Below are 27,985 nucleotides of genomic sequence, written 5' to 3' on the forward strand. Positions count from 1 at the left end.
GGGATGGTGCATGGATTCAGCCTATGGGTCAGCCCTGAAGGGTGCAGAAGAATTCAGGGATACTCCCTTGGGAGCTGCATAGAATGAGCAGAGATAGCGAGCTGTGTGTGCTCCTTCCAGCCCCTCTGTCTGCCTTAAGGGGAGAGGAGCAGTGAATTTGGTTTTGCTTCTGCCTGCTTATATAACACCAGCATAAATCACAGCCTATCCCCTCCTCAGCTGCCCATTGACAACGAATTTGCAGAGAGATGAGGGATTTAGGATGCCTTTGGTTCAGCCACGAAGAGTTTGGTTGGGTTATATAATGACAATAAATAATACCATAGCACCGCTCCTATGGGAGCTGCTTGAAGACGATGCGCCTGCTTCCTTCCAGCACGTCCTCCCTCCTTGCTGGCTTTGCGACGGCTTTCTATGCTAACAAAGGAGGGGAGGAGGGAGGGACAGGAGAGTCTTTGCATGAAAGAAGCCCAGGCTCCCACCGAGCACTCGGAGCTACAGAGGAGAGAGGAAGAAGCAGACAGAAGCTGTAGGGCGTGTTGCGGTGGGAGGAGAAAGCCGGGTCGGCAGCTTCTATATACGAGGTGGTGCGGCAGCGAGCTGAGTCCAGCCTGGAGCCATGTGGGGCTGGGGGCTGCTCTGTGCCATTGCCCTCTGTCTGCTGCTGCAGCTGCCACGCAGTGAGTGCGGGGACATCGGGATGGGCACCGGTGGGGCCAGGGGGTGGAGGGTATGAGCGCGTTCTGCTGCGTGAGCCACGGGGTGGATGGGTTTGGGACGGCACGGGGCTTGGGATGGGGGTTATCTCCTCCTGCTCCCCCCTCCCAGCTTCTCGTTCTCTGTCTTGATGCTGAGCTGATCGCCTCCTGCTCCTTATCCCCAGGCGCAGATGCTGGTGGCACCGAGCCGCAGCCCGCCGTGCTGGTGCCGAGCTGGGACACGCTGCGGAGCCCCGACGGAGAGCAGGTGGGTCGGGTGTGGTGCTGCTGGGCTGGGCTGAGCGACCCGTTCTGCGCTAAGATCCGTTGCCAGGTGGAGCTGATTGAGCCCACGCGGTGCGCGCTGTGTGCTCCAAGCTGAGCTCTGCAATGAGGCTGATGGGCTGGCTGCAATCAGGGAGCCGCTGCATCCCTCCCGAAGGCAGGGGAACGCAGGGCGAGCAGGATTTCTGCTCCTTTACACGTGTATCCTCACTGCCCTGCACTGAGGCTTCCGATCGTGTCTCTCTGACCTACTTTAAAGCTTTGCTTTCACTGTACCGAGATGGATCACAGCTGTGAGGGTGTTTCCCTTAAAGATAAATAAATAAACTCCACAAAAATAAACAAAACCCAACAACAACACCAAACAAGCAAACGAATCACCCAAGAGCTCAGGTGCAGATCGTAGTGACAAAACGTTTGGGGTCAGAAAGGATCTTTGAAGCTCACCCAGCTCCAACCCAGCAGACCAGGCTGCTCAAAGCCCCACGCAGACTGAGCACTCGCAGGGATGGGGCATCTGCAGCTCTTTCAGTCCACCTGTGTCTTGTGCCATGTGTGAGTACAGACCTGTTTCCACTTCTCTTATGCTCTAAGTGGTCTGTCTACAGCCATTCTGAGAACTGCTGGGGTGTCAGTCTTGAATGTCAACCACAAACTGCAGCTCTGTTTCCTAGTATCTGTGTTGCTGATATGAAGTTATCAGATAATGAAAGAGGAAAATCTAAATGATGTTACTTAAATTGTGAATCAGAAAAAGGGACGCTACAGCATTATTGTAAAGAAAACGATGGCAGCTCCCCATTGCTTTTGTTATTCTGGGCTTAATGTCCTTTCCATATGATAGGAATTTCTATAACTCCATTGTGCTGTATAAGGAAAAAAAAAGCTGCAATGACTTTCTCATGCTCTTAATTCTCTAAAAAATGTTCTTGCAACATAGGCTGGAAGATTTGTTTCTCTCTGTTATTGATAGTGATGCAAACTCATCTGGACAGCATTTGCCTTTACATGAAGTTGCTGTGTCTCAGGGGTCTTACTTGCTTTGTTTCGAGCAGATTCCTGTTGGCTCCCAAACCCATATTAGTAAAGCTCATGTGCAGCTGGGATAGTTCTGTTACATGATATTCAATGGACTTTGAAGCAGTGATTGTTGGAGGGGAAGGAAAGCATTATTAGTAATAAAGATGTTTGCACAACTTATGTGAAATGACTGTACAGTCATAGAGACCCTTAAATCCCGTAGTGATGGACAAGGAAATGTCTCCTGCAACTGCTTACAGGTCAGCAAAACAGCAGACCCATCTGTGGTGGACTGAGCGTGCAATTTAGAGAGCTAAAACTCAGCCTCTTGGAACTATCCTTTGTTGTATACATTAAGGTATTTACTCGTTTTGTATCACCTGATGGAACGTCCCAGAAATTGAAGGAAAGAACAGAACCCAGAGTATGAGCAGGGAGCTGATGAAAGGAGAAACTTGTAACCTGGAGCTGACAGATGCCCAAACGTACCTCAGGGCTGACAGCCTTTTAACAGAGCATCCTACTCAGCCTCACTTTATGTTGCTTTCAGTTGATCTGTTCTGCAGAATCCCCTCTGACACTCAGTAAGGAAATTAGAGGTTGACCACCTCTCACTGGTTTTCATAGTTGTTTTTTTTTTTTGTGGGGTTTTTTTTTTGGCACACAATTTAGGTGAATTGAGGAGTCATTTCTTATCACATGGCTCATTCATCCATTTCCTTTGAGAGGAAACACTCATTCAGAAACCTGACTTTCAGCTTAGCCCTGCTTTGACAGGGAGGTAAACCATAAAGACCTCCAGAGACCTTCACATTGGGCCTCTGGCAAATGTATTCTGTCCTTGAATTATTTAATTAATATTTTTAACATTGCTTTTGGTGTCTGCATTGCTTCTTTCTATCAGCTCTAGTAATGGTGTTAACTCATCCAGCTGTGCTGCATCCTAGCTCAGGGCTGTGCTTTGAGCTGTTTGTGGGTTGCAGGCTGGGGCTGGGGCTGCTGTGCTTGAGCTCATAGGAAAGCTGCTGCCATGGTTTCTGAAGCCTGGGACTGATACAAGAGCAGCTGTGAAATAATGTCCCCCAGACCACTAGGAGTCTGAAGACATCTAAGAGATCCTGTTGCCTGCATTTACTGGCATTTCTAGGGTGAAAGGAATTTTGTGTAAATCTCTGGAAGAGGCGTGATTCCTCTGGTCCTGAAATAGGCTTCTAAAAAAAGCCTTTTTCAGCTGGGACGACAAAGGAAGCTTTGGTTAAATTTCTCCTCTGTTCAATGTGTAAATCTCAGGGGCAAACTGGGATGTCCCATGACACAGTCCTGACCATGGTGTGCTCACAAATGGGTTCAGTGCACACCAAGCACTCCAGCACCAGGACTCACTGCCACATCTGAGCCCATCCCTCTCTATAGTAGATCAGGGACACTGGCTCAGGTGCATCACCCTATAGCAGCAGAGCCCTGCTTCTTTCTAGTTCTGTGTTAGCATGGCTGTGCTGTGTGGATGCAGCAGTGCATCTCAAGCCATCGCTTCTCTCCAGCAATGAAGGTTACAGCTTTCCCCTGTGGAAGAAGGGAAGGAGTGCTTTAAGGTCAGCTGCAATATCAAGGGGAACAATTTGTTTTTCTGGATGTGTTCATAGTGGTGATGATTCATGAGTAACAGGCGCTGTCTCTCTTGCACGCAGCATCCATTCCGAGCTGAAGTTAGGATACAGGCAGAAGGCCAGGAGCTCATCTTGGACTTAGAGAAAAATGGGTAAGTGTGCTTTGCTTTGCAGTCTGACTTGTGCTCACTGAAGCAATGAATAAGGAATTACAGTGAAGTCAACAGGAAAACCTCCACTGACTGAATGGGTTTTTATAAAGGCAGGATGAGGAAGTACTTTTTTGGATGTCAAGGTTATCCCAGGTCTGAGTCCTGACTGGCGTTAATCAGATGTGTTCACTGCAAGAAAAGCTGTCAGTAAAAAGCAGACTGTGACCTGGTCTGCAGTCTGGAAACTTAACATTTGTGTCATAGTTCTTACATTAACCAGAAGATGCTGCTGATGCAGAGTGCGCTATTTACCAAATGACTCACTGTGTCTCTAATTCTGTGATAAGAAGAGATGCTGCTTTTTCTTTCCTAGGACAAACCATCTGATAGTTTTTATTCCATTAGTGCCCTTTGTGCTAAAGCACACTGGAAATATGCTTTTGTATTAACTGAAATGCAGCCTCCTCTTGGGCATGATCCAGTAACCAAGTGAAAGTGTAGGGCATGATGTGTATGGAACCCAGCTGAAACTACAGGAGGGGAAGGTAAGTTGAAGGACCCTTGCCTAGAGGCTTTACCCTGTGCCTCTGGATTAGTTTCCATTGGTTGAACAGCAGCTGGATATTTAGTTGCCATAAGCTTGTTTTGTTAAGCAGTCCACTTGTACTGTTAGTGTTTTAATTTTAAATTGATCTGAAGAGTTATCTATAGAAACACAACCCAGTATGTCTACCAGAACTAGTAGAGGGGAATATTAACCTTCAAATAATAATCCTTCTTGTATTTTAAATGTATTGCATGGACATCCCAGCCACAGAGCTTAGGGACTCAGCTTTCCTCTTGAAAGAGTGAAATATCGGAGGATCTTATTAGCTCTGATGGCAGTACATGAACCTAAATTATATTTGGGGTGTCTTAGAGGAAAACCAGGTTTTTCTTGGCACTGTGTGCATCACACACTGATGGCTGATGCAAGGAATGTGTATCCTACCAGATGCTTTTGGTAATAGAAGCTTTTGGCATAGAAGCTACTGGGAATTTCAGAGCTGCAAAACCTGGACATGTTTCCCATTCAGTTGTACACCTGTGTAGGGCTAAACAGAGCAAGCCATTAGTTCTTTGTATTTTGGCATCTCTCAGCTGGGAAAACAGAAGCAATTAAAGAGCAGGCAGCATAAGCACTGCCAGCTTGGTCTTGTGTAAAGCAAGGAAAATAGGTGTTGTAGGTGACAATTTCAGCAGTGAGCTGAACCTGGAGGCAATGAACCTGCTGGGGTTTCCTCCTGGTGAGGATTAACATTTGGCACTAATGATGCAGAGGTAAATTCCCTTCTGGCATGGCAGAAATGGGGTTCCTTCCAGCATGATGTCACTGTGCTGGTGACGTAACCTCCAGGTGCCTGGTGGGATCAGGGCCAGGCTATTTCCAGTGCAGGCAAACTTGTTGCTGGTGTTGGTAAACACAATGATAAGAATAAAGGGCTTCTATTGTGTTTATTTCCTGAGATGTATTTTCATTCATTGAGATGTGTATACACAGATTGAAGTGCACACACGCTTCCAGTGCAGGATCAATCCCTTTACAAGGACTGCAGAAACAGGGCAAGTGGTTTGGAGCTCTTATATTCTGTGGAGAATACCAATGATTCACGGATAGCAGCACTTCAGCTGGGAGGTTTTCCAGTTCTCAAGTCCTTGTTCAGGAGATGTGATGGCACCATCCCAAAATGAAGGTCTGTGAGCATGATTAGGAAAGGCTCTGAGAGCCACTGCTTCCTAGACTTGAAGAGGTGCAGGAGTAGTTCGGAGACACTTAGTCTGAAAGAGAAATGAGGCAGCCAGAAGAGCACAAAGTGCATGGGAGCCCCGTGGATGCTGTCATCGTTAGCATCTGTAGAGTACTTGTATGGGAAGTGGAGGAATGTCTCTCCTCACTGCAGTGCGTGGGGTCCAGCATGGAGCTGCTCCCAGCACCCAGAGCTCACATTGGGGTGCTGAGTGATGACAGAACAGGGATTTCTTCCCTAAAGGGTCTGTCAAGCACCCAGACAGTGCAAGAGAAGCTGCTGTTCTCTATTGGGGTCCATCCCTTTGGAGCAGTTTAGAACCTGGCTGCTCTGGTTTCATGTTCCCTTGATAGTGAGTGTAACAACTACAAGGAAGGTACTTGAGGCTTTGTGAGTTAAAAAGACCCCCAGAGGTCTGGGTCATTTCACTAACCCCTGCAGAGGGGCTCTGGAAGGCTGGTGGGTTAGATAACCTTGTTACATGCTCACTTATTAACCAGCCCTTATGGAGAGATGAAGGTGATGAAAATGATCTTGCTTTGGGAATGTGAGAGGAAAAAGCCATGCAGATAATTCCCTTTTTTGTTAGTTTGTTGTGGGGACACAGTAGCTTTCAGTGAAACAGGCAGTTTCCCATATCTGGAAGAAACAGTCACGCTAAGACTTTGATTTCATATTCAATGTAAGAAGAACATTGTGTTCATCTGCAGAGGTGATACACAGAAATTATTGCATACACTTCTTCAAAACTGAGCACAAAACTGTCTTTTGAAAGCCCACCACGCCATCTGCATCTGTGCTTCATGTATCTAAGAATACAATCATTGCATTAGCAGTTAACATAATGTTGCATTATTTCCTGCTCGGGCACTTAATACGAAGGAGGAACCGCACCGCAGTTCCAAGTAGAGGTCACAAAACCATGTAATGTTTCTGAGGAACAACAAAAGTATATCCCCTGAACGACTCACGCTTCTCTGAAGTGACCCAAAGCCACGTCCTGCAGCTGCAGGACTGGAAAGCTCAAAGCTGCACAAACAACAAATATATGGAAAGATGCCTATGAAACGGCTTTAAAGTTGGCTGGGGATTGGGAGTAAAAGAATCCAAGTTGCAAACATTGGATGAGAAGTGACTTAAAGGCATTTTTTTTAATAAAAAGCAGCTTTGAGTCAAGCGTGGAGGGGATGTTGAGAGTCTTGAGTGTGGTGAAGCTGCCTGGTGTGAGCCTTTTCTTCCTGGCCAAGGGTTGAGCTGATATTTGTGCAGCAGAAACTTGTGTGATTTTTTTTCTCACCTAAATACCATAGAAATATGGAACACAGCTGCGTGTTGGCTGCTCTTCTCCCACAGCATCCGTGGTTGTGGGGGGCAGAACCTGTGTGGGGCCAGTGGAGATGTGTAGGGTTTGCATGAGGACAGAGCAAAGAAAGCCCAGAGCTCATCTGATCATGGCTCTGAAGCAATCCAGATGGTTATTTGCTGGATCTGATAAGGTGCTGTATCACTTCCAAGCTCTTCTGGCCCCATCCAAATAGCTGATGCTTGCTCCAGCCCTGGTTGGTGCCCTCAGCAGTCTGGTAATGGCTCTGTATGTCACTTGTGTGTCACTGTTTCCTGCTTGTTCTCATTTCCAGGACCTCCTTTCTCAGCTGAGTGAGGAAGAGGGGAGGCTGCTGCCCATCCCCAAGCAGGAAGGATATCTGAGATTATTCCACTGATGGGCTACACACTGTCAGTGTCTAATAGGCTTCCTGCATGGGAGGTTAAGGGTTATGCGAGAGAGGGAAATAGAGTTTATCCTGCTCAGCTTTCTCTTGGAGTCATCAGAAAAAGAGTGGTGGGACGTGGGAAGCCATCGCTGCTTTTCAGCCTTCTGATTCTCCTGGGATATTCAGGATATTCAGTGATTTCTGAGCAGGGCATGGAGGAAGAGGAAGCCGAACCCTTTAACTTTTCTCTCTGATTCATTATCAGCTAATTTTCTATTTATTTTATTTCCTTTTTCCTCTCCAGGCAAGTTTTATAGTTCCTATATGGGGTTAGATGGCATGTTTTGCTTAGGTCCTGTAACATGATTTACACAGCGAGCGTCAGATGATGCGGATAATAAAAGGGAATGGAAAGTGCTTCGTAGCCTATGGTGCTCTCCAAGACCTTGCAAATAAGTACTTTAGTTTTACTTCAGGAGCTGGGAATCTTCTTATTCTTTCCAAGCTGTTGCTGTTTGCACAACAAATGTGATCTCAGATGTATCAGCACAGTTCCTGAGGGAGGGAGCTTAAGAGCTTTATGCTCTTTCTGGGTGAGACTTCCTGATACAAAGAGAAAACCTTGGAGTTTGGTGGTTTTACAGTGCTAGGTTTTGGCAAAAGAATTCCAGGGAGGTGAAATCCCTGATTTCCCACTAGTGATGGATACAGACAACAGACTCTTTGCATTGTCAGGGGTGATGTTTTGGAGGTGTTTGTAACGGGGTCACTCTCAGGTTCTCACAATAAATCCTGACTAGAGGGAATGTTTGAAGGGCTGGGAAGTGAGGAATCTAATTCCCCCTCTTACCCTACTTGGATCCTGCTGAAAGGCAATGGAGTGGGACCACAAATCATAGATGGAAATCTGATGTCTCAGCTTTCTTGGGAGAACCAATTCCCTCCAGCTCCAGATGCTGGCAGCCAGGCTGGACAGATTTATGGTGATTTGAGGAAATGGACGGAGAAAAAAAAATATCAGAAGAACTGATGTTTCTCACAAGAGATTCCTGCACCATTTGTCTTTTTTTTCCCCCATGTACTGTTTTGGAGAGCACTGGAGTGCTGTCTGCTGAGGTGGTTGAGTTCTACCCCAAACTCTCTGCTACTGCCTCACATATGAGGTGCACGGCCTCTCTGGTGCTGTGTATTGGTGTGGTGAAAGGGAGATGCCCTGTTCCAGGACATCAGCTGTGCACGGCTATGCGCAGAGCAGGGTTTTGTTTCAAACAATGATATCATTGACAGCTGGGAGTGGGGCCAATGCTGCTCCACGCCAGTCATCAGCAGAAAGTCTCGAGCCATCTGTACATTATGGCAGCAAGCCACTCGTGCTTGGTTTGGCTTCACTGCTTGGATTGGAACTGTATCCCAGGGCATTCTGTGGAGCAGATCCTGCCAAGAGCACAGGCCCTTCCACCCAGCGTGCTGCATGCCGAGCTGGATCCGGGGCAGTGATTGATGTTGCCGAAGGTCGGTCATGATGGGGAGGTGCAAGGGCTGCTCTGGGGCACCCTGAAAGCTCCAGTGGTCGGTGTGGCTGCAGCTGCTATTACAGCTCTGCTCTGTCTGCTTTCCAAAATCCTCTTCTCCTCAGAGTTCATCAATTCCTTGTGCTGATAACCCCTTTAATGACTAACTCTATGCTTTTATGATGTGTGCTGGTGGTCTGCCAGCTGTGTGAACATCTCTGAGGCCTTTACATGATGTTATTTTCACATCCAAGCTTTACAGGCATTCAGTTTTATCTACAGCTGTTGGAGAGGTGGGCTGTGTAATAAGAAAGAAATATCTAATCATGCTGTATTTTTCTGTACTTCCCCTTCCATCAATGATCTAAGCTCTGTGCTCCTATGGAAGCAGTGAGTTGGGTCTGTCGGCATTTGTAGGGCTGAGCTTCCCTGGAAACCTGGAAGTGGCAAAATGATGGCAGTTAAATGGCACTGCTAAGGTTTGGGTGTGACAACATCTCAGTGTTCTCTCCTGCTTACCCAATTTGTACACATGAATAAGAGGAATGAGTTGGACTGGTGCGCTCTGAGATGTGAAGAGTTCTTTTCTATTTGTTTATGCTTTGGTGGTAAATTTGATGCTCTCTGAGGAAGTGAGCTGGGCTGGGAGTGGACTTTCACAGGCTGTGAGGTTTAGTCGACCCCTGAGGGTATTGCAAGATGTCCTGTTGTCTTTCCTCTTTCCTCACCACCCTCCCCCCTGCAATGCTCTGCAACAGCTCTCTGCTGTCCTGGAGCTTCAGGGCTTCCCTGAGTTACAGCAGGGAAAGGCCTTCAGAACATATGATGGCACTGGTCAGCTGGAGGAGCCATGCTTCCAGCTCAGCAGATAAATACCTCTAAAAATGCAGACATCCCCCCCATGCTTCTGAAACTGAAGGTAGGAAGAGCTGTGCACACAGTGTGTGCTGTGTGCCTTTATTCCACGCCCAAAAAGCCTGGTGCTGAGCTGGAAGTGGAGGGATAAATAAGTTGTGGCCACCAAGATTCAAAGCATGGGGGAATTTTATGGTGCTGGAGAAAAGAGAAACTGGCTATTCATAGTGCATGCTTTCCAAGAATAAAGGAGCAGGAGGCAAACACAGGCGTGCTTGTTTGGGATTTAACAAGTAGACTGTGCAAGCCCCAGCTACTGGAAATCTACAGGCTGGTGTCTAATTCTGGCTGTAGCAGCACAAAGCAGATTCACATCGGTTTCATGTCTGCTCTCGAGATGACAGTCTCTTACACAGACCAGATACCTGCCAGAGCTCATTGCTCAAGGCAATTTCCTGCCAGTTAATGCAATCTGTTGATTAAACATTTGTTTGGTGCAGCCTCATGCTGAGCAAGCTACTGCAGTCAGGGAGATGAAGGGACTTCTTTTTTTTTGTGGGACGCCACTTCTGGGCTTATCTTCAGTTTACAGATTGAGATAGATGGAGAGCAGCAATTCAGCATTCTGGATCACTAACAAGATCTAGTGATAGGAATTAGCACATCAGAAAGAAACAGAATGAGCCTTCCTGGGCTATGGTGACCTTTGAAAGTGGGGGTAAAAGCTGTTGAGCTCTCGACACAAAATGGTGGCATACGGATCTGTTTGACACAAGGCCTCTGAGCGAGTGTGCAGGATAGATGGGGCACTATGTAGGGTTCCTCTTTAGTTTTGTTGGAAATGAGGCTATTGTTTGAAAGAAAGGAAAAAGTCTTAAAGCTGTGTTCTATTGCTGCTGTGATAGACACAGGATGTGACCTTCTTGCTTTGGCCCAGATTTTGACTTACTGTACTTTTTTACATCACTGTTTAGAAAATGCAGATGTTTAAAAAAAGAGGGAAGGCTGTTTCCTCTGGAATCGAGTCAAAATACTTACTATTCAGTGCACAGGAGCGCCTTTTATAGGCTTTTGGCTTGATATTGGGCTGAAGACAGGGACAATATTGTCTGTACAAGGATGACATGATCGGATTTAAATGGGGGAATCAGCAGTTTCCTAGGACAAAGATGTGAATTGGCTTCTGGGCAGAAGTTGCAACACAGAAGCAGATTGGTTTATAATTGTGTTCAGATTTGGGCACTGGAGAGTCAGAGTCTGAGACACGCCAATGCCCAGATGTGTCCTGAGCTGGCCTTCAGTGTGCTCAGCCTAATTCCATTATATGTGAACATAACTTAGCAGCAAAAAGGAAACTACACAGTGCCTTGTATTGTTAAGGGACTTTTTTTCCTCCTTTTCCCCCTGTAACTGCAGAGACCTGTTTGCACCAGGCTACACTGAGACTCACTACAGCCAGACAGGACGAGCACAGACCATCCCACTGGCCCACACTGTGAGTGCTGACACCTGCAGCTGAAGGGGAGGGCGGTCTGGCTTTCTGACCTGGGGTGTTCCAGCAAGAAAGCATCTCCAACATCAAAAATTGGTAAAAACACCTTAGTGTATTGCCTGTACTTTGATGTGAGAGCCAAAGTCAGCCCCCAGGACTGCTTCCCTTTCTGGGTGTTGGGGATTAATTCATTCCTCCTGCTGCTCATCCTCTTGCTTTTAACTCTCCCACTAGGAGCTTCATGCTGGGAAGAACCCAGCCCGAGTAAGTTGGCTCCACTTGAATAACAACCCCATGAATTCCTGCTCTCACGCTGCCTTTGGCTGATTGACCAGCAGTGAGCACTCAGTGGCACAAAGCTGTGCATTGGTTGCGACATAAAAAATAAAAGACAGAATCCCCATGAGATCATCTTTATTGCTGCTGCCCCAAGGCAAGGGGGAGGGCTGTGGCAGATACATTGGCATTCTTGCCCCAAAGCCTCCTTGTCCCTACTGGAGGCTGCCTTTGTCCCACAGATGAGGACTTGCTGCTGTCCATGTTGTCACTCTATGGGACACATCTTTGAGGGCCTGACCCAGGGCAAGCTGCACCAGCAGGTAGCTCCAGGTCAGGCTTCGTGCTGCAGCCATCTGAGGTACATCCTTGGGGATTTCATTGATAGATGCCACGTGCAACAGAAAGAAAGCAATTGCAGGAGTATTGGTGTACTCAGCTGGGACTTGTTGATGTCTAAATGTAATGCATATTAACTGTGAATTGAATTGCCAACCCTTCACCTCTCTGCCTTGCAGGAGCACTGCTTTTACCAGGGGGTGGTGCGGGGCAGGGAGCACTCCAGTGTGACGCTCAGCTCATGCCAAGGGCTGCGGTAAGTGCTGGGGCAGATCTGCTCCCCAGGGTCTTTCTGTGCAGATGGGCCTATTCTTAAATTCCACCCCACCAGGAGTCCTGGGTGTCAGGGGAAAAGCTGAAATCTGGGGAGCACTGATGACCACAGCTTCCTATACAGCTCTTAGATTGCTTCCCTCTCTGTGCTGGCAGCATCAACCCATGCATCAAATGACTCCAACATGGGAGACCCCTTCCATTAAGTGACATATGGCTGTGTTCTTAATGGAAGCCCAGACAGGGCTCACCATGTCCCAGCCCAATTCTCTTGCACTGCTGCAGAAACCAGCTCCTTCTCCCAGCTGGATGGTTTTCATGTGTTTTAGGACAGCCTTCAGATCTGAGTTTTTTCCCCATCAGCTCTACTTCCTCCCTTCGCTCCCTGCTTTCTCCTTGGGTGGTGCAGGGTTGTGTGTCCTCTAAAACCTTGGATGTGGTAGTAATGGAGTCTCTGGCAGAAAAAGGCAGTCTGTATGTGTTCATTTACACCAGTTTGGGGTCTGTTTCCTAAATACCACGTGCACTTTATTGATATTAGTGGTCATCTGCCCTCGAGAGCTGTAGGACTTGGCCCAGCCAGGAAATAGCCTTTGCCAAAGCAAACCCCAGAAATCTTAAGTGGATTTACAGCAAGCCAGAGAGCCCATGGAGATAAACAAGGCAGTGCGGCCACCTGTGGTCTGCAATAAGTAATCTGAAATCAGTCACAGGTGTGTTCTTCTGCCAGCCTGCATGTTCCCCAGCTCTCCCCTCCTAGATCAAGGAGCTCAGCTGTCTGAATGCATGTACAGCTTTCTGCACCCTTCAGGCCACTATCTGGGAGCATTAGATGCTCTGAAGCTCCCCCAAATCCAGCACAGAATCTGTCCCTGTGCAGGAGACATGACAGCATCCCAGCATGAAGGGTTATTATGCTGAATGCATATTTAATTTCAGAGGGGCTCTGAGTTGATTTGTGGCTTAGGCTTTTCGGGAGCAACTGGAGGAAAAATGGGATGAAGGATAACAAGAGCTCCCTGCTTTCCTTAAAGCCATGTGGCAGCACTAGCTCCTAAAGTAGCTGTGGGATGGAAAAAAAAACAGGCATATGAGCTGTGCCCCTGGGAAAGCACTTTGAATATGATCCCGGCTCACAAGGAAAACACTTTGCAAGGTCGCGTGTATTATTTATTGCTCCTTTTCTAACTCCTTTTGTCAGGCACTCGCTCCTTTGAGGCTTTCTTTGCAAAGGGATGCTGCATGTGGTGGTGGCTCAGGATGGGGCAGGCAGCTGGAGAGGGCAGGGCTGTGTGAGGACATGGGCTGTGTGGGGGATAGATGCTGCTGGTGCCCGAAAGTGGCATTTGCAGTGAGGGAAAAAACAAAACTAGAGTATGAATTGTTAGATGGAATAAAATAACTGCCACTGGAGGAAAAGCTGTGCTTAAAAAATAATAATGCAAAAATCAGTTCTTGTTGGTGCATGTGCACCAATAACCCTTTAACTGATTTTGAAAGCCCATTTGAACAGATTATATGAAAACCAATGGATCCCAACATTCTGAAATCAAAATATTCCCATCCTTCTGAATAAGTGACCAGCCTGGCATGGAGAAATGCCTCGCCAGCGCCAGCCAGGAATGCAGCAGCAGGATTTGATTCTATTTGCTGCAGTAGTAACTGGGTTTCCTTCTCACTGCTTCCATTCCAACAGAGGCCTCATCATACTGAGAAGCAATTGCAGCTATGTCCTGGAGCCGCTTCCTGACAGCCCAGACCAGCACCGGATCTACAGGCTGGATGATCTGAGGATGCCAGCAGGATCCTGTGGCCACCAGGACTCCATGGCCACAGCCAGGAATTGGCTTGGGGACTTTGCAGCTGGGGTGAAATTCCCCAACCACAGGGTGAGGAGGGCTTCAAGCTCACTGCTGTAACTCAGTCACATCTTGAGGGCCCTGTGTGTGATGGGGTGGGGTGAATGGCTGGTGAAAAATGGGCTCTAAGTATGTTTTATAAGAGTTTTTTGGGGAATGTTGGGGAAATAACCCGTGTTGCTGCTGCAGGTGAGACGGGAAGCTCTTCAGGCTACGAAGTACGTGGAGCTGCTACTTGTGGCTGACTATGCAGAGGTGAGGAAGGAATTCCTGTGCCCATCAATTCTATCTCCATTGGCCAGCCTTGATCTGCACAGAGATACAGGCTGTGACAGGGATGAAGGAGTAGGGTTGGGACAGTTCTTGTCTCCTAGGGTACCAAAGATCCAGAGCAGAAAGATCCTACATCTCTGTGGACACTGGGAACTCCTTCACGACCCCTCACTGAGGGTAGGAGGGATGGCCTTCAGCCTAGGGTCACCTGGGGATTTCCAGGAGGGATGTGCATCTGCATTTCATCTCTAGGGAAGATAACTAAGATTATCCTTTGCTTTGAGATCTTGGCATATATGTAAATAAATAATAACGATGTTTTCAGGGCTCCAGATGATGGAATAGGTTTGGAAGAGGCCCAGTGCATTCAGCAGTCCCTCCTTGTCTCCTGAGTAGATCGCATGCCAGACATACTTACCGACAGTACAAACCTCACAAAGGAAGATTGGACATTTAATCTCCAGCACAGACTGGACTCAGGCTGATCCTATCCATAATTTACAGCTTGAAGCTTCAGCAGTGAAAGCCACATAGTGCTCTGGGCTATAATTTATTCTGAACAAAAACAGAGACAAAATCTGTTTTGGTCTCCTCTATTAGGCAGCAGGATGATATGGAAACCAAGAGAATATGTTACATCCAGGAATTGCCATATGTTGTTCACCATTTCATTAGATGAGCTGCAGTAAACACCCTCACAGTGTTAACTGCCTTTTCTTCACTGCTTCCATTGCTAGAAGTCCCAGCTTTTGCAGTCTGTTTAATAGAAACATAAATATTTTGCAGCTTTAAATCCTTGAATCAAAATGCTTTTTGCCAAAATTAACTCATTGCCAGGTAGTTTAATTGGCAAATTTGTTATTTTTGGTTGTTGCCATGTATCATACCTGACAAATTTCCTGTTATTTGTATTTGGGTTGCTGTATTAAGTTCCTTCTACCCCTGGAAAATGTTTAAACACATTTCATCTCTTTCGAGTCATCATTGTGCTGCCTGACATGTTTGTCTTGTTTAGGTTCAGAAGCATCATTTCAACATCGAAGCAATAAGGCTTAAATTAGTGGAGGCTGCTAATTACGTGGATAAGGTGAGATCCATTGTGCATGAACCTGGGGAAATCAAAGTCCATATTGTGTGTTATGAGAATTAATTGTGAGGGGCAATACTGTCTTCTTGGTAGAGAGAATAATGCTTTGGCAGCGCTTCCCAGTGACTCAGGGAGAGATCATTTTCCAAGCAATTCTCTTGTTGGACACCAGGGGTAGGGTGAGGAGATCTCCATTCCTTACTATGGAGTCAGCTTGAGCATCTCTGTATTTTAATGCAACTCTGTATTAACTGTGTTATCTAAATACAGCTGTTGACAAGGAGCTAAGGTCCCTTCTTTTCTCTTCTGCTCTCTTTGAATTGTTGAAAGCCTCACAAATAGAGCAGGAAGGAGCCTCCAGAGCTCATCCTTGCAGTGGTACCCAGTGCTGTTGAAGTAAACATCACAGCTTTTCAGATCTGCTCCCTTTGTGCTCCCTTCAACTCCTTCCTCCTCCCCCTTCCTACCCTGCCCAGGAAGACTTGTCCTATTTGTACTTGACATGCACAGCAGATTATTTCCTTCCTTTTTTCAGGGATTTTGACATATCTCCAGATTAACACGATGTCGGTCTCCGAGCTTTGTGTTTTTCTAGATTACATCCCCGTCATTCATTAAAAAATGAATGTTCAGCATCTCTAGTCCAATCCAGTTTAGTCTAGTGGGTGGTGCACTTTTCTCTTTGCAGAGCCATGGTGTTAAGTTGTGATGCATTTCCATCATCTCTGGACCTGTGTTTCTCTAGTAGCGTTTATCAGCGCTTACACACAAGGTTTAAAATGCAACAAAATAAATCAGTAGTGCTCATTTTGTTTTCTCTTTTCCCTCCTATACCTATCAGTTTTACAGGTCCCTGAATATCCGGATTGCTTTGGTGGGGCTGGAGATCTGGAGTAATGGGAACAAATGTGATTGCACTGAGAATCCTTACTCCACCCTGAAGTCCTTCCTGGCCTGGAGCAGCAAGGAGAGGGTGTACAGAAAACATGATAATGCCCAACTAATCACGTAGGTTTATTTCACCTGAAATAAGCTGTTTTTGTGTTGAGTGGGTGGGAAATCAATATTTGAGGTTATTCTTTTTCTGAGATTCAGAAGGGAAGATTTATACAGATGACTGGCTAGTTGGTCCATAAAGCAAAGTATCAGTCCAAGAAAATTAGGTCTTAAGGCTTTGTAGCTCTATTGTAATGTCCTGTGCTTGAAGACAGTCCTAAGGAAAATATATTCAACTGACATGTACATTGTACAAAGCTTGGGACAGCAGGATGCTTTTTTCTTTTCCTCTATCTTGCCTTCAAGTGCCTTGCTGCCATTTTGTGGTCTTTCTGGGTTGATTTTAGGGGTGTGCCCTTCCAAGGTACCACAGTAGGTTTGGCTCCCGTGATGTCCATGTGCTCAGATTTCCAGTCAGGAGGAGTAAACATGGTAAGTTATTGCTAAGTCCTGATGTGATGTTTCTTGTCAGCAGTGAATACAAACTGTAGATGCCTCCTAAAGTCCAGGAAGAAAATATTTCCTCTGAAGGACCTTTAGCTTGACCACTTATAGGCAGCAATACCTTCAGTAGATGTTTTCTATACGTAACAATGAGAAGTGCCACTCACCCCATCTCACCCCATTGATCCAAAGGTGCATAGGACAGGCACAGGTGACATGTCAACCTGCCTCTTTGATCTTGCACAGGATCACTCTGATAATGCCATTGGTGTTGCTGCTACCATTGCCCATGAGATGGGCCACAATTTTGGCATGAATCACGACTCATCCGGCTGCTGTACCACCCGTGCAGAGGAAGGAGGCTGCATCATGGCTTCTGCCACTGGGTGAGTCCTATGGCCTTGCTGGGAGATACACAAAAACAGATCCATTGCTTGTTGTCTTCAGCATACGGCTTGGTTTCAGTGAGCCATGGGAAGCCATTGAAAGGGAAGGAATAGATCATCTGTGGAGAAAAGGGAAGTGAGTGATTCTGGAAACCCACAGGAATTCCAGAGCCCATTCTGGATGAGGAACCACAGTAGCTTCTGTATTTCAGTCACGTAAAAACACTAGCCAAAGCCTTTCACTTTAAGCCATCTTCCTTGTTTCCCCAAGTCTTCCTCTTTGTCAGATTTAAACAGAATTGTCTGAGTTAAATACCTTCTTTTATGTGAGCTATTTCCTCCAAATATGGGAAAATGTTAGGATGAACATTGCAAACACACTGCCAGCTATTCAATGCAGCACATATGCATATATGCATGGTATTGAATAGAGTGCATGGATTGAAGCATAGTTGCAAAGAAAATTCATAATCCATGTGAGAGTTTAATCAACACATTCTTTTTCAGGAAAGTTGGTTTTTAAAGGCCATTGCGTTATGAGACTGTCTTGCAGTGCAATCTCATTTCCAAATGAAACCCAAGTGGATCTCACTTTGAACAGGCACAAAAATTGCAATCCATTTTTATACAGTTTCATAGACTTAGGGGAAGGAATAGTGTTCTCTTGTGCTGTTAGGACTGTTATGTGATCACTTTTGGTGCTCTGAACCATTGTCTGGATCTATCATGATGTTTTTCTGCACTGTCGTCGTATCCAGGCACCCATTCCCCCGGGTGTTCAACCAGTGCAACAGGAGAGAGCTGGAAAAGTATTTGCACTCAGGTGGAGGGATGTGCCTTTCCAACATGCCAGATACCAAGAGAATGTACGGAGGGAGAAAATGTGGAAATGGCTACTTGGAAGAAGGGGAGGAGTGTGACTGTGGAGAGGTGGAGGTAACAGTTGTTCTCATTGAGCTGTTTGGCTTTTAGTTGGGACACAATGATTTTATTATGTCCTTTGCAAATACAATTATGTGATATGTAAACAGCTTTTGTTTGTGCAGGAGATAAGCTTTTCTGCCCTGTATGTAAATGTATACGCAATATAAATCAAGACAGTAAAGTGTCCTATCTAACTAAACTTATATTGCACGGCATGATGTATCCCAGGACTCAGGGGTGGTACAACCCATGATAAAACAGAAGTGATAGAAAGTTCATTTAAAAAGAAAAAGTGATCTTACTCATCACATATTCATGCATGTAGGTAAAGTGCACTTCACCTACAGATCCATTCTCTGTAAGGACGGGGCTTCTCTCTTCTCATTGAATTGCAGCTTGTTTCTCCATATCCATACTTTGACCAGTGAGTCAAAGGGGAGCTGAAACCAGCATCCCATACTCAGCAGAGGTTAATGAGCTTAGCCTTTATTAACAGTCCATGCAGCAGAAGATATTAATATGCAGTAGTATAATCCAGCAAATGCTGAGTTTCAACGATGTATTGTGAAAGGAAGGCCAATCCTCAGACTATAATTTATCTTGTGTGAGAATAGCTTAGTGTCACCATCACGCTCTGATGCTCTGATGAATTCTTGTCCTGGACTTGTCTTGTAAACAAACCATGCTGCATCCTGCTTTTTTCCAGGAATGCAATAATCCCTGCTGCAACGCCAACAACTGCTCCCTGAAGGTGGGTGCTGAGTGTGCCCACGGCAGCTGCTGTCACGAGTGCAAGGTGGGTTTGTTGAATTTTCCTAAACTCTTTGCATGCATTTACACACAGTGGTGTGTATAGATACGATTAGTGGTCCCAAGGCTGTAAATGTGCAGGGCAGACATAGGGATCATAGAGCTCCTCTGTATCATTGGAGCTTGTGAAAAGCAGTTTTTGTTTTAGGAGCCAAAGACCTTTAGGTTTGACCTCAGATTCTCTAGACTGAACATAGGCAAATATTTCTCTTTGGTTTATTTAATGTTTGCATATGGATTGCGTGCTTTTAGTGACCTATCCTAAGCAGGTGAAAAAAGCTTTTCCAGGAATCCATTTGGATTCTCACTCCTTACACAAGAGACTTAAATAAACCTCCCAGATGGAATTGTGTATGTCCTTCCATCTGTGTCTGTGGTAAACTCACAGCAGCTGGAGGCAGAAGTTGCATGTGATGACAGACACTGAAACACACTTCCCAAATGGAGGATTTTTAGGATAGATTACACAAACATGTCAGGAATGGTTTAGGTGAATCAGATTCTAACCCTGTGTAGAGAGAGGTGGATCAATGTCCTCTTGAGATCTGACATGTTCATTTTCTCTGCATGCTCTCATCCTTACCTGGGAAAGGGAGATGGTCGCTAATTTAATTGTACACAGCTCCTGAGTTAATGAAGTTAGAGTTATTTGGATCACTGCTGACCTCAGAAAGCCTAACACAAGGTGGATGAAGGGATGAATATGGTGGGACTTTTTATTTAATCTACAGAGAGACATTGCGCAGACATGAAATCATCAATAAGCCAAGCCATAATTCCATTGTTTTTTTTTTCCCTTTGTATCATTTCAGCTGATGTCTCCAGGAACTCTCTGCAGGGAAAAGTCAGGACTGTGTGACCTCCCAGAGTACTGCACTGGGCAGTCACCATTCTGCCCCTCTAACTCCTACCAAATTGATGGGGCTTCCTGCGAAGGAGGAAAGGCATATTGCTATAATGGCATGTGTCTCACATACAAAGACCAGTGCTCGCAGCTGTGGGGGCCAGGTAAGGACATGATTTGCAGTGTATTGTACTGTTCTTGGAATATACAATAATATATGATATCCTGCTGTTATTCACTCTGTGTATGGCAATAGTACTTTACATGTTTATTCTCTTACTCACTTCGAGGAGGCAGCACAAATTTCCCATGCTCAAACCGTGTCAGATAAATGACAAGTGAGAGGTTGGCATAGGATGAGGTGACTGCCAGGTCCCACAGGAATCAGCCACATGAGTCTCTCCCATGCAGGAGCACGGCCAGCACCAGACACTTGCTTTGAGAAAGTCAATGCTGCTGGAGATGTCTATGGGAACTGTGGGAAGGACGTCTATGGCAACTACAGGAAGTGTGAGAAAAGGTAGAAAACATGGCAGCCAAGAGTTACTGTCTGGAGAAGATGTTTTTGTGTTACAGAATTATGGGACAGCAGACTAAAATGAGCCATGCTTTGGTTTTTATCCCCCTCTCACACCTGGGAAACCAGCTGCTTCCTAGTGGGATGGACTGGAGGTGTTAACTTGAGCATTTTCCCCTACCTTTTGCATTTAAAAAAAAGCTAGCTGATGCTTCTTCAAGACACAGAATGATGGGATTTTCAATTCTTTAAGCTGAAATGTAGCATTCTAATGTGCTCTGTGATTTTGATGAGGCTGGCCTACCTCCAGAGGCAGCAGGTAGATCCCATCATCACCCATCAAACAATAGTGCTTGGGCTGGCTTTTGGGAAGTGCTTGCTCTTTTGCCACTGAGCGATCCCTCACAGTGATGCTTTAATTCACAACCAAACCTAAAGCCTGCAAAACATTCATCTAGCCAGAAATAATCACTTAGCCTTTCCTTTGAAATCAGAGATGCTAAATGTGGGAAGATCCAGTGCCAGAGCTCTGCTTCCAAACCTGTGCTGCCCAATGCCGTGCCAATAGACACAACTATCTCCCTGCAGAGGACGCAGGTGAGATGCCGAGGGACCCACGTGTACAGATTTGAGAATGAAGAAAAGGAGATGCTGGATCCTGCCTTGGTGTTGACAGGAACAAAATGTGGGAGCCATCATGTAGGTACAGTTCCTGCTTGTAATGGTTTGGGGCATTTCATGGTGTCAGTTTCCCGTGTGGAAAGTGCTTTGTGATTCTATCGGTTTCTGAGCTCCTACAGCTCTCTCTGATATGTGTTAACTGGGTTATGGTGTAGTGGTTAAAAGTTTGCTTAGGCAGTCATTTGGTATGAAACTTGATGAGCTTATATTGGATCTGGGGACTCTTTCTCTGCAGGTTTGCTTTGAGGGACGCTGTCAGAACACATCCATCATCTTTGAGTCTGAAAGCTGTAGTGAGAAGTGCAATGGCAATGGGGTAGGTGCCTCCTTTTTGTCTCTGTTCCAGCCTGAAGTAGGATGGGCTGCCATTCATCCATGGACTGTTGTTTGACTTAGTTCTGGTATCATCCCTAGGTTTGATCTGGCCTTTGGCTCCTCAATTATTAGTTCATACCTACAGTTCATGATTGCATTTTCTGGTCTAATCTTCAGTTTAGATTTAGTTAAAAAAATAATAATAAATTTAGGTTTAGGAAAAAGCACAGTAAAAAGTCTTATTTGGAACAGTTTATTCCAAACTTTGCTATTCCCCCACAGAATGGAAAGAAAAGGCTGATGAGAGTATTTTAGAGCTTTTGCTAGTGTTTCTAGAACAAAACATCATCACCTCTCCATCCCATTGGTCCATTTAATTAAGAGAGCCACCACCACACCCAGTCTGCTCCCTCTTATATGGTCCTCAAGGTTATAGGAAGCAAACAGCAGTTTTTGCACAGAAGCAGTTTATACACTGCACTAAGTCTCTGAGTATTCCTGCTCCAGGTCTGCAACAACAACAAGAACTGCCATTGCAATCCGGGATGGGCCCCCCCATTTTGCAACAAGCAGGGAAAGGGAGGAAGCTTGGACAGTGGTCCTCCATCACCAGAAGGTGAGTGGGACTAAGACTGTGGTGGCAATTCAGAAAGACTTGGGATAGACTGGGAGCAGAAGATTTCCCATTTAATTAACTGTATGTTCTTGCCCTTCAGGCTCTTCAGCAGTAGTGATAACTATGGCTATCCTGGCTGCCATTCTTCTTCTCATTGGAATCATGCTTTTGTTCTATTATCTGAAGTGCTGGAACAAATTTCTCATCTGTTCTCTAAAGAAGGCTCCGCAGATCAGGTAAATAGCCAATGCTTCTTACAGAGTAGAAATCACAGTGTTTGTAAAGAATATAACAGTGTCATTTTGGTGTGGTCAGTATTTGTTTCTCATCTTTTAACTCTGATTAAAACATAGTTAAATATCTTGAAGAAAAAAGGAGAAAACACATCCAGTAAATAACTCTTTTTTTGCATTATCTCATTTTCAGCGATGCCTCTGGAAATGGCCATGCAAACCCTGCCTTCAAGCTGAGAACCCCCCAGCAGCAGAGGAAGGTAGAGGCAATGTCACTTCCAGCTTCCCAGGAGAGTTGCAGCTGCCCTGCAATGTGGGATGTGGTTCCCTCTCACACTGCAGTTGAGGGGTGGTTTTTCCAAAGGATGAGGAAATCAGACAGATGTGAACCACAGCTGAAAGTCAGAGGGAGCTGAGCATAGCACGTATTTCCAACCATTTGCTATAGGGAGAGAGGTGGGACCCAGCCAGCCCTGTGGCTGCATGTCTGTCCTGGTGGATCTTTTCCTGTCACATCCCCTCTTTCAAAACTGCAGAAATTACAAGTGATTTACAAGCATTACCTACAGTACTAATGCCTCTGTTAATCTATTTTCTTGATTCCTCTTTCTGCTTCACAATCCTAAGTTGCTCCAGTACGTGTAATCAGCACCTACCAGACATATATAACATACAGCTGTTGCAGTCAGTATTTCTTGCTATGTGGCTCAATGCAGGCTCTGAAAAGCATAGCAGAGAGCGAAGGGGTTGTTTGAAGCAGGCATAACCTAATTCCTGGGATTTGTGGGTCTTCTGCACAGGTGATCAGCTTCCCTGACATCCCATCAAAACCTCCTCCCCAGCCAGCTCCCTGCCTCCGAATTAACATCCAGCAGCAGTCTGCCTTCACCAGCTACAGCTATGGTACAGGGAGTCCTGCAGGACCAATGCATCCAGCACTGGCAAAGGATGTGCCCCGGCGGGCACCCCCAAGCAGGCCAGCACCTCCAGCTCCCACATCCCCCTGCTCTCAGGTATGAAGTTGTGCTGCTGTTCTGCAGGTGGGAGGTTTGGTCTGAGTGAAGTGTTTTTAACCAGATGACGTTGGTGGGATGTGGTTATCAGTGGTTTCTTCCTTTGAATAACCCTCAGGGTATATTGCATTTGGCCACTCCTGGACTAAAGCCTTGGGAGATTTGGGCTGATAGAAGATGTTCCATCTCAAGTCAGCATAAACTCTGTGTCATAGAACAAATTTAGGGTTGTTATGTGTTGTTTTTTTTTCTGGTATGGAGCAAAAATGAGATTATCAGTATGTTGCATAGGAAACAAAAGGCTCAACCCAGACTGACCCTTCCTTATGTGAGCATCCCAGCCACAAGGCTACATTGAGGTTTCTAAGGCAACAGGGTATTGATTTACTTTTCTTGGTGGAAGCTTTATTCTAAAATTAAAAAAGGTTCCACAATATTGTCTAAAAAAAATGCAAATCACACAGACTGACTTAAACCCATTTTAACAAAAGATTCCCCTGATAGCTTTATTAGGTTAGGGCCTGCAGAGAAGGGCTGCAGCTACAGGGAAAGCAGGAGTCTGGCTCCCAGGCAGCCTCTCGAAAGGATATAGAAGAAAATAAAGCCAAAATTATTTTAGTGAATGAGATTTGTTTCTAGCTCCATTGTTCCTATGAACAGCCAGCACTTTGAGAGGAAAGAAAACTAAAACAAAAGCAGGAAGCTGACTCTAATCAATAAGGAATAGATATCCTTCCCAGCTGTTTGTTGACAAGTTCCTCACCGTCTCCATTGTGTTCCTTCTCCAAAGCATCCAGTCTTTTGCTATCAGAACTACTTGATGGGGCACTTGTTTTAGGGTTTTGAAAAGCGACCTTGTCATTCTTGGGCTGGAGAAGAGCCACAAGATCCAGAAGACAGACAGGATGTCATTAAGTTCAGTGTTTCCTAGTGTCAGTGCTCTTGCTGGACATTTACAGTATCTACCAGACTCACTCACTTACCACCCCTATCAAAGCTATTTGGATCTTGTGCTCTGTGGAGTTTTGGCCTGCCTCATCCCTCCTGCAGTCATTGGAGAGCAGTGGATCCCCAGCCATCGAGCATCATGTTTATACATTGAGCACACTGCAAGGTTGTTGGGTGCCCTCCAAGTTGTGAGTGCAGCTGTGTTTATTAAATCAACACCTGTAAGCCGGAGACTTAGCATTGAAACTATGCAAAAACAGGCAGACAGCTCTTATGTGGGTAACTTCTCCCCAGGGCATACTTTATGCTGAAATTCATTAGACAAATGGAAAATATAATGCTTAGAGTATCCTATTAGGGACAGCTGTGTGCACAAACAAAATAATAACAATGTAGGCGGCTGCATGTTTGTGTATGGGCACACATGCGCATGCACATATGGTTTACAGTCACTGTATAACAGTGCCTCCCATGCAATCTTCCTGCTTTGCATTGTACAGCCGTTAGATTGTGCTGTTGCTGGAGTGAGGTCCAAAGTAGAGACCTCAAGATGGGCAGCTGTGTGCCCAGCCTGCAGTCTCTCTCCCAAACATTACAAACAGGTTGGAAGTACTTGCAGCCACGTTCAGAAGCCCAGGCCATGTGAAATGAATGTAAACGTTATCTCTGCTTTCAGGCTGGATGTCTCTCCAGTCTGACAACTCAAAACTGTTTTTTTTTCTCTTGTGCAGGACATTTCGAGGCCCCGGCCACCCCAAAGAGCTTTGCCAGCCAATCCAGTCCCAAGCAGATCCAGAGCACAGCCTGGGGACAACCCTGCCATCCCATTGCCTCCTGCTCGGCCCAGGATCCCAGGACAAGTCCAGCCTGCAGCAGAGGTGGGCACCAATGGGGAGCAATGAAGCTGTTTGGGGAGTAATCTTGTGCAGCTGTGGTAGATGGCAATGGAAGGGCTGTTGGGTTGGTGGGCTTTGCTGCAGAGGGCTCTGTTTTCACCTGTTCCCTATTAAGCCTTTACTGTGTCAAACAATACACTTGGTCCTAATTCTGCAGCAAAACTGACTAACCCTCAATGGAATCAGGCTGCTCAGTGCAGCTGCTGTAAACAGCCATGCCATGTTCTGGAGCAACCGATTCACTTCTCCACGTCCCTGGGCACTTCCTTAGTTTTATGTGTTTATGTGAGTGGGGCAGAGAAAGTGACACAGAAAGGTGAGTGAAGAGCAGCAATCCAGGAAGGTCCAGACAAGGCTTGAGGACCCCAGAGAGGATCAGGAACCTTCTCCAACCTTTCTGATATACTTTCCCTATGGAACATTTCCCAAAATAAGGACAACAAATAAGTGACTTTGAGCAGCTGAGTTCAGCTCCCTGCAAACTGAACTCATTAGCAAAAAACACCTCCACACATCACAGGTGCTGCCTGCAGCATACTCGAAGCTAGATGTCAAAGTGCAAATCCTGCACGACCATCATCATGTTATGGGCAGACAGTAGCAGTTTCCTCTGTGACCCTTCAGAGTGAATGTGCAGTGAGTGACAACAGCCTTCCCCTGGCCTGCTGTAGCATTAGAAAAGGTACTGAGCAGGATTTTCTCTTTCATCTATGCTCACTCCTCTCTTCCCTGTTTTCTATCTCATTCAGAACACTGGTGTGAGGACAGCTGGAACAGCAAACACATTGAGAAGAGGACAGCCAGGTTTCAGTGCACACCCATGAGTTGTTCTATACTCTTCTGGCTCTGACCTTCATGAGGGACTGGATGGTCTTCATCACTCAGAAAAACTTTCATCAGCCGTGGGTTGTTTTCTACTTAGCCTTATCTGTTTCCTATGTGACTCAAGAGGCTGCAGGCAGGCTTGGTAGGAGTGCACCCAGGAAGCAAGCCGGTACATACCAAGCTGAAACCTCCTCTCTCTGCTAATAGCCTTTTCCTTCTAGGGACAATTTGTTTATGTGGTATTTATATATTATTGTGCAATATTCAATGCAGGGATGGGGCAATGTGGGCTTCACGTGTTTTTTTAGCAGTTATTTAAGTGTTTCCAGGCAGTGCAGGTGATGGCCTTGATAGGCTTTCATCGATGAACTAGCCCTATTGGCTTCCTCAGCCCATCCAGGCAGCTGCAGGAGCAATCAGTGGTGCTATAGAGAAGCAGCTGTCTCTTGGGAGACCAGGAGGCAGCTGCTGATAATTTTCCTCAATCACAGTTTACAGTGGCCAGCAAGCTGGGCCACAACAGAGAGCAAACCATGGAAATATTCCTGGTTAAAGTCACTCTGGATTTTGGTTAATTTTAATAGAACGCATTAATTATTTTCTCCATAAAACTTTCTGCAGCAAGTGCTCTGCAAGCTGTCAGTCCTCCAGCACTCCTTGTCTTTGTGCTGTAGATCCTGACAGCATCCCCAGCACTGTCTGTGTGTTCTCACCTGTGTCACTGGGACACAGCCAAGGTACGACAGGGACACTCTCCCCCCCAAGAAATGGAGCCAATGGCCAGAAGGAAGTTTAGCAACTTAGTGCTGAAATCTCCTCCAAACCACATGGTACCACAGGAAATCAACAGGCACTTTTGTGTGCATCCCCTCAGGCTTTTGGTCTATGCTGAGCAGTAATTCAGCACGAGCCAACTACTCCTCACACCACTAAGAAACCTGCTCTAATGCTGACCAGGTGGTAATACAGCAGAAATAATAATGACACATGGTGCTTTTGTAGTGCAGCTTTGCTTACTCCAGGTTTTGTTTTTTCCCTCAAGGACTTGGATGGAGGGAGCTGTCTGTGTGCACTTTAAGCAGCTGATTGATAGCTCTGACCCTCAGGACCTTCCCTTGTGAATTTGTTGCTTTTATTTTCTCCTAATGATTTGACTTTCTTACATTTTTTTTTCTTTTTACTTAAAATAAGACTTTTTTATGCCTTTTTTATTTTTTAATAATTATTTCCTTTTATTATTTCCTCCTGGGAGAACACATGGAATTCTGGAGCTATGGTCACAATAACACTGTGTTGCATCTGATACTTCATGGTCAGCTCCTCAAGCAGTGTAATTGGTGCTGCACATGTGAAAAACTGTATCATTGGCTTAAAGAAAAACATTCTTGTTCTGCTGGTTGTGTTTTCCCTAAGTACCGCTATTTAGGAAAAACAAAACCAACAATGGCCAAAGCCTGAGCGCTCATTAAGCTATACACAGCAGTATAGCTATAGGATGATTGAAAACACATCAGTTTTTGCAACTTTACTACCTCTTTCTTCACAAGGAAGAAGTACACAGGGTCTGCCTTGAATTACTGGTTAATTATTCATTACCTTGATCATTTTGGCCCTTTTCTTACCTTCTGTATGCCTGGAAAACAAAACAACCTAAATTACTCCTCTCTGAAATAAGGGATGGCAAAAAGACATTGCCTTTCTAATATCAATATATGCATATTCTTTTTCTATAGGTGGGGTATTTTGCATATAAACAACCCTCCAAATGTGTTATTTTACTGCTCATAGGACACCTGATTTGCAGTAACCTGGGTACATACGGTGCTTTCTGTAGTACAGGTTCAAACACAAGAACTCTGTCTGCATAATCAGCCCTTGGTCTTTATCAAATGAGCACCAAAAAGAAAGTTTTCAGTGCATTTCATGTGAGCATGGGCTCAAGCTTTAAAAAATCTCCCCAGGCCCACAAAGTTAATGGAAATCCTAATGGAATCAATCCTTTGTTACTGGAATATCATAAAATCTCCATAAGGTATGTTTAAATCCTTCTACATTTTCAGGTGTATACCAGATGAGTGCATGATAATGGGAACTGCAGGAGGAGTAAAAGCTGCTAAAATATGGTATTTTTTTAAAGGCAATGTTACTTGGAAGAACGTATACAAAAATACATCTCACTTTCTTCTATGTCCGCGTACTAAAGGTTTACAGCAGTACTCTCTGTGCATCTATGCAAATACTTGAATGCCATTTGTTGTGCCTTTTGCCTAGTTTTTAATAAATTGGTCAGGTTGTCATTAACAAGTGTTCT

The 27,985-nt window shown here is 45.5% G+C and overlaps 1 protein-coding gene across 1 annotated transcript; it reads left to right on the forward strand.

Annotated features, from left to right (window-relative positions):
• The first annotated feature begins 245 nt into the window (after positions 1-245).
• ADAM19 (ADAM metallopeptidase domain 19) lies at positions 246-27,975 on the forward strand. Its single transcript, XM_015876246.2, has 23 exons — positions 246-680; positions 884-966; positions 3,692-3,762; positions 11,044-11,122; positions 11,914-11,990; positions 13,704-13,896; positions 14,056-14,121; positions 15,155-15,226; positions 16,068-16,234; positions 16,570-16,654; positions 16,913-17,052; positions 17,811-17,988; positions 18,683-18,772; positions 19,599-19,794; positions 20,042-20,150; positions 20,642-20,846; positions 21,064-21,144; positions 21,651-21,759; positions 21,860-21,995; positions 22,186-22,252; positions 22,793-23,005; positions 24,685-24,831; positions 25,599-27,975. The coding sequence occupies exons 1-23, from the start codon at positions 620-622 to the stop codon at positions 25,671-25,673; spliced, it is 2,700 nt and encodes an 899-aa protein (XP_015731732.1). The 5' UTR covers positions 246-619; the 3' UTR covers positions 25,674-27,975.
• The last annotated feature ends 10 nt before the right edge of the window (positions 27,976-27,985 follow it).

Source organism: Coturnix japonica, chromosome 13, assembly GCF_001577835.2.
Source record: "Coturnix japonica isolate 7356 chromosome 13, Coturnix japonica 2.1, whole genome shotgun sequence".
Classification (NCBI taxonomy): Eukaryota; Metazoa; Chordata; class Aves; order Galliformes; family Phasianidae; genus Coturnix; species Coturnix japonica.

Coding starts and splice junctions, on each gene's coding strand:
- ADAM19 (XM_015876246.2), top strand. CDS start 620: ATGTGGGGCTGGGGGCTGCTCTGTGCCATTGCCCTCTGTCTGCTGCTG. Junction 11,123..11,913: donor CCATCCCACTGGCCCACACT/GTGAGTGCTGAC, acceptor TCTGCCTTGCAG/GAGCACTGCTTTTACCAGGG. Junction 24,832..25,598: donor AAGTCCAGCCTGCAGCAGAG/GTGGGCACCAAT, acceptor TATCTCATTCAG/AACACTGGTGTGAGGACAGC.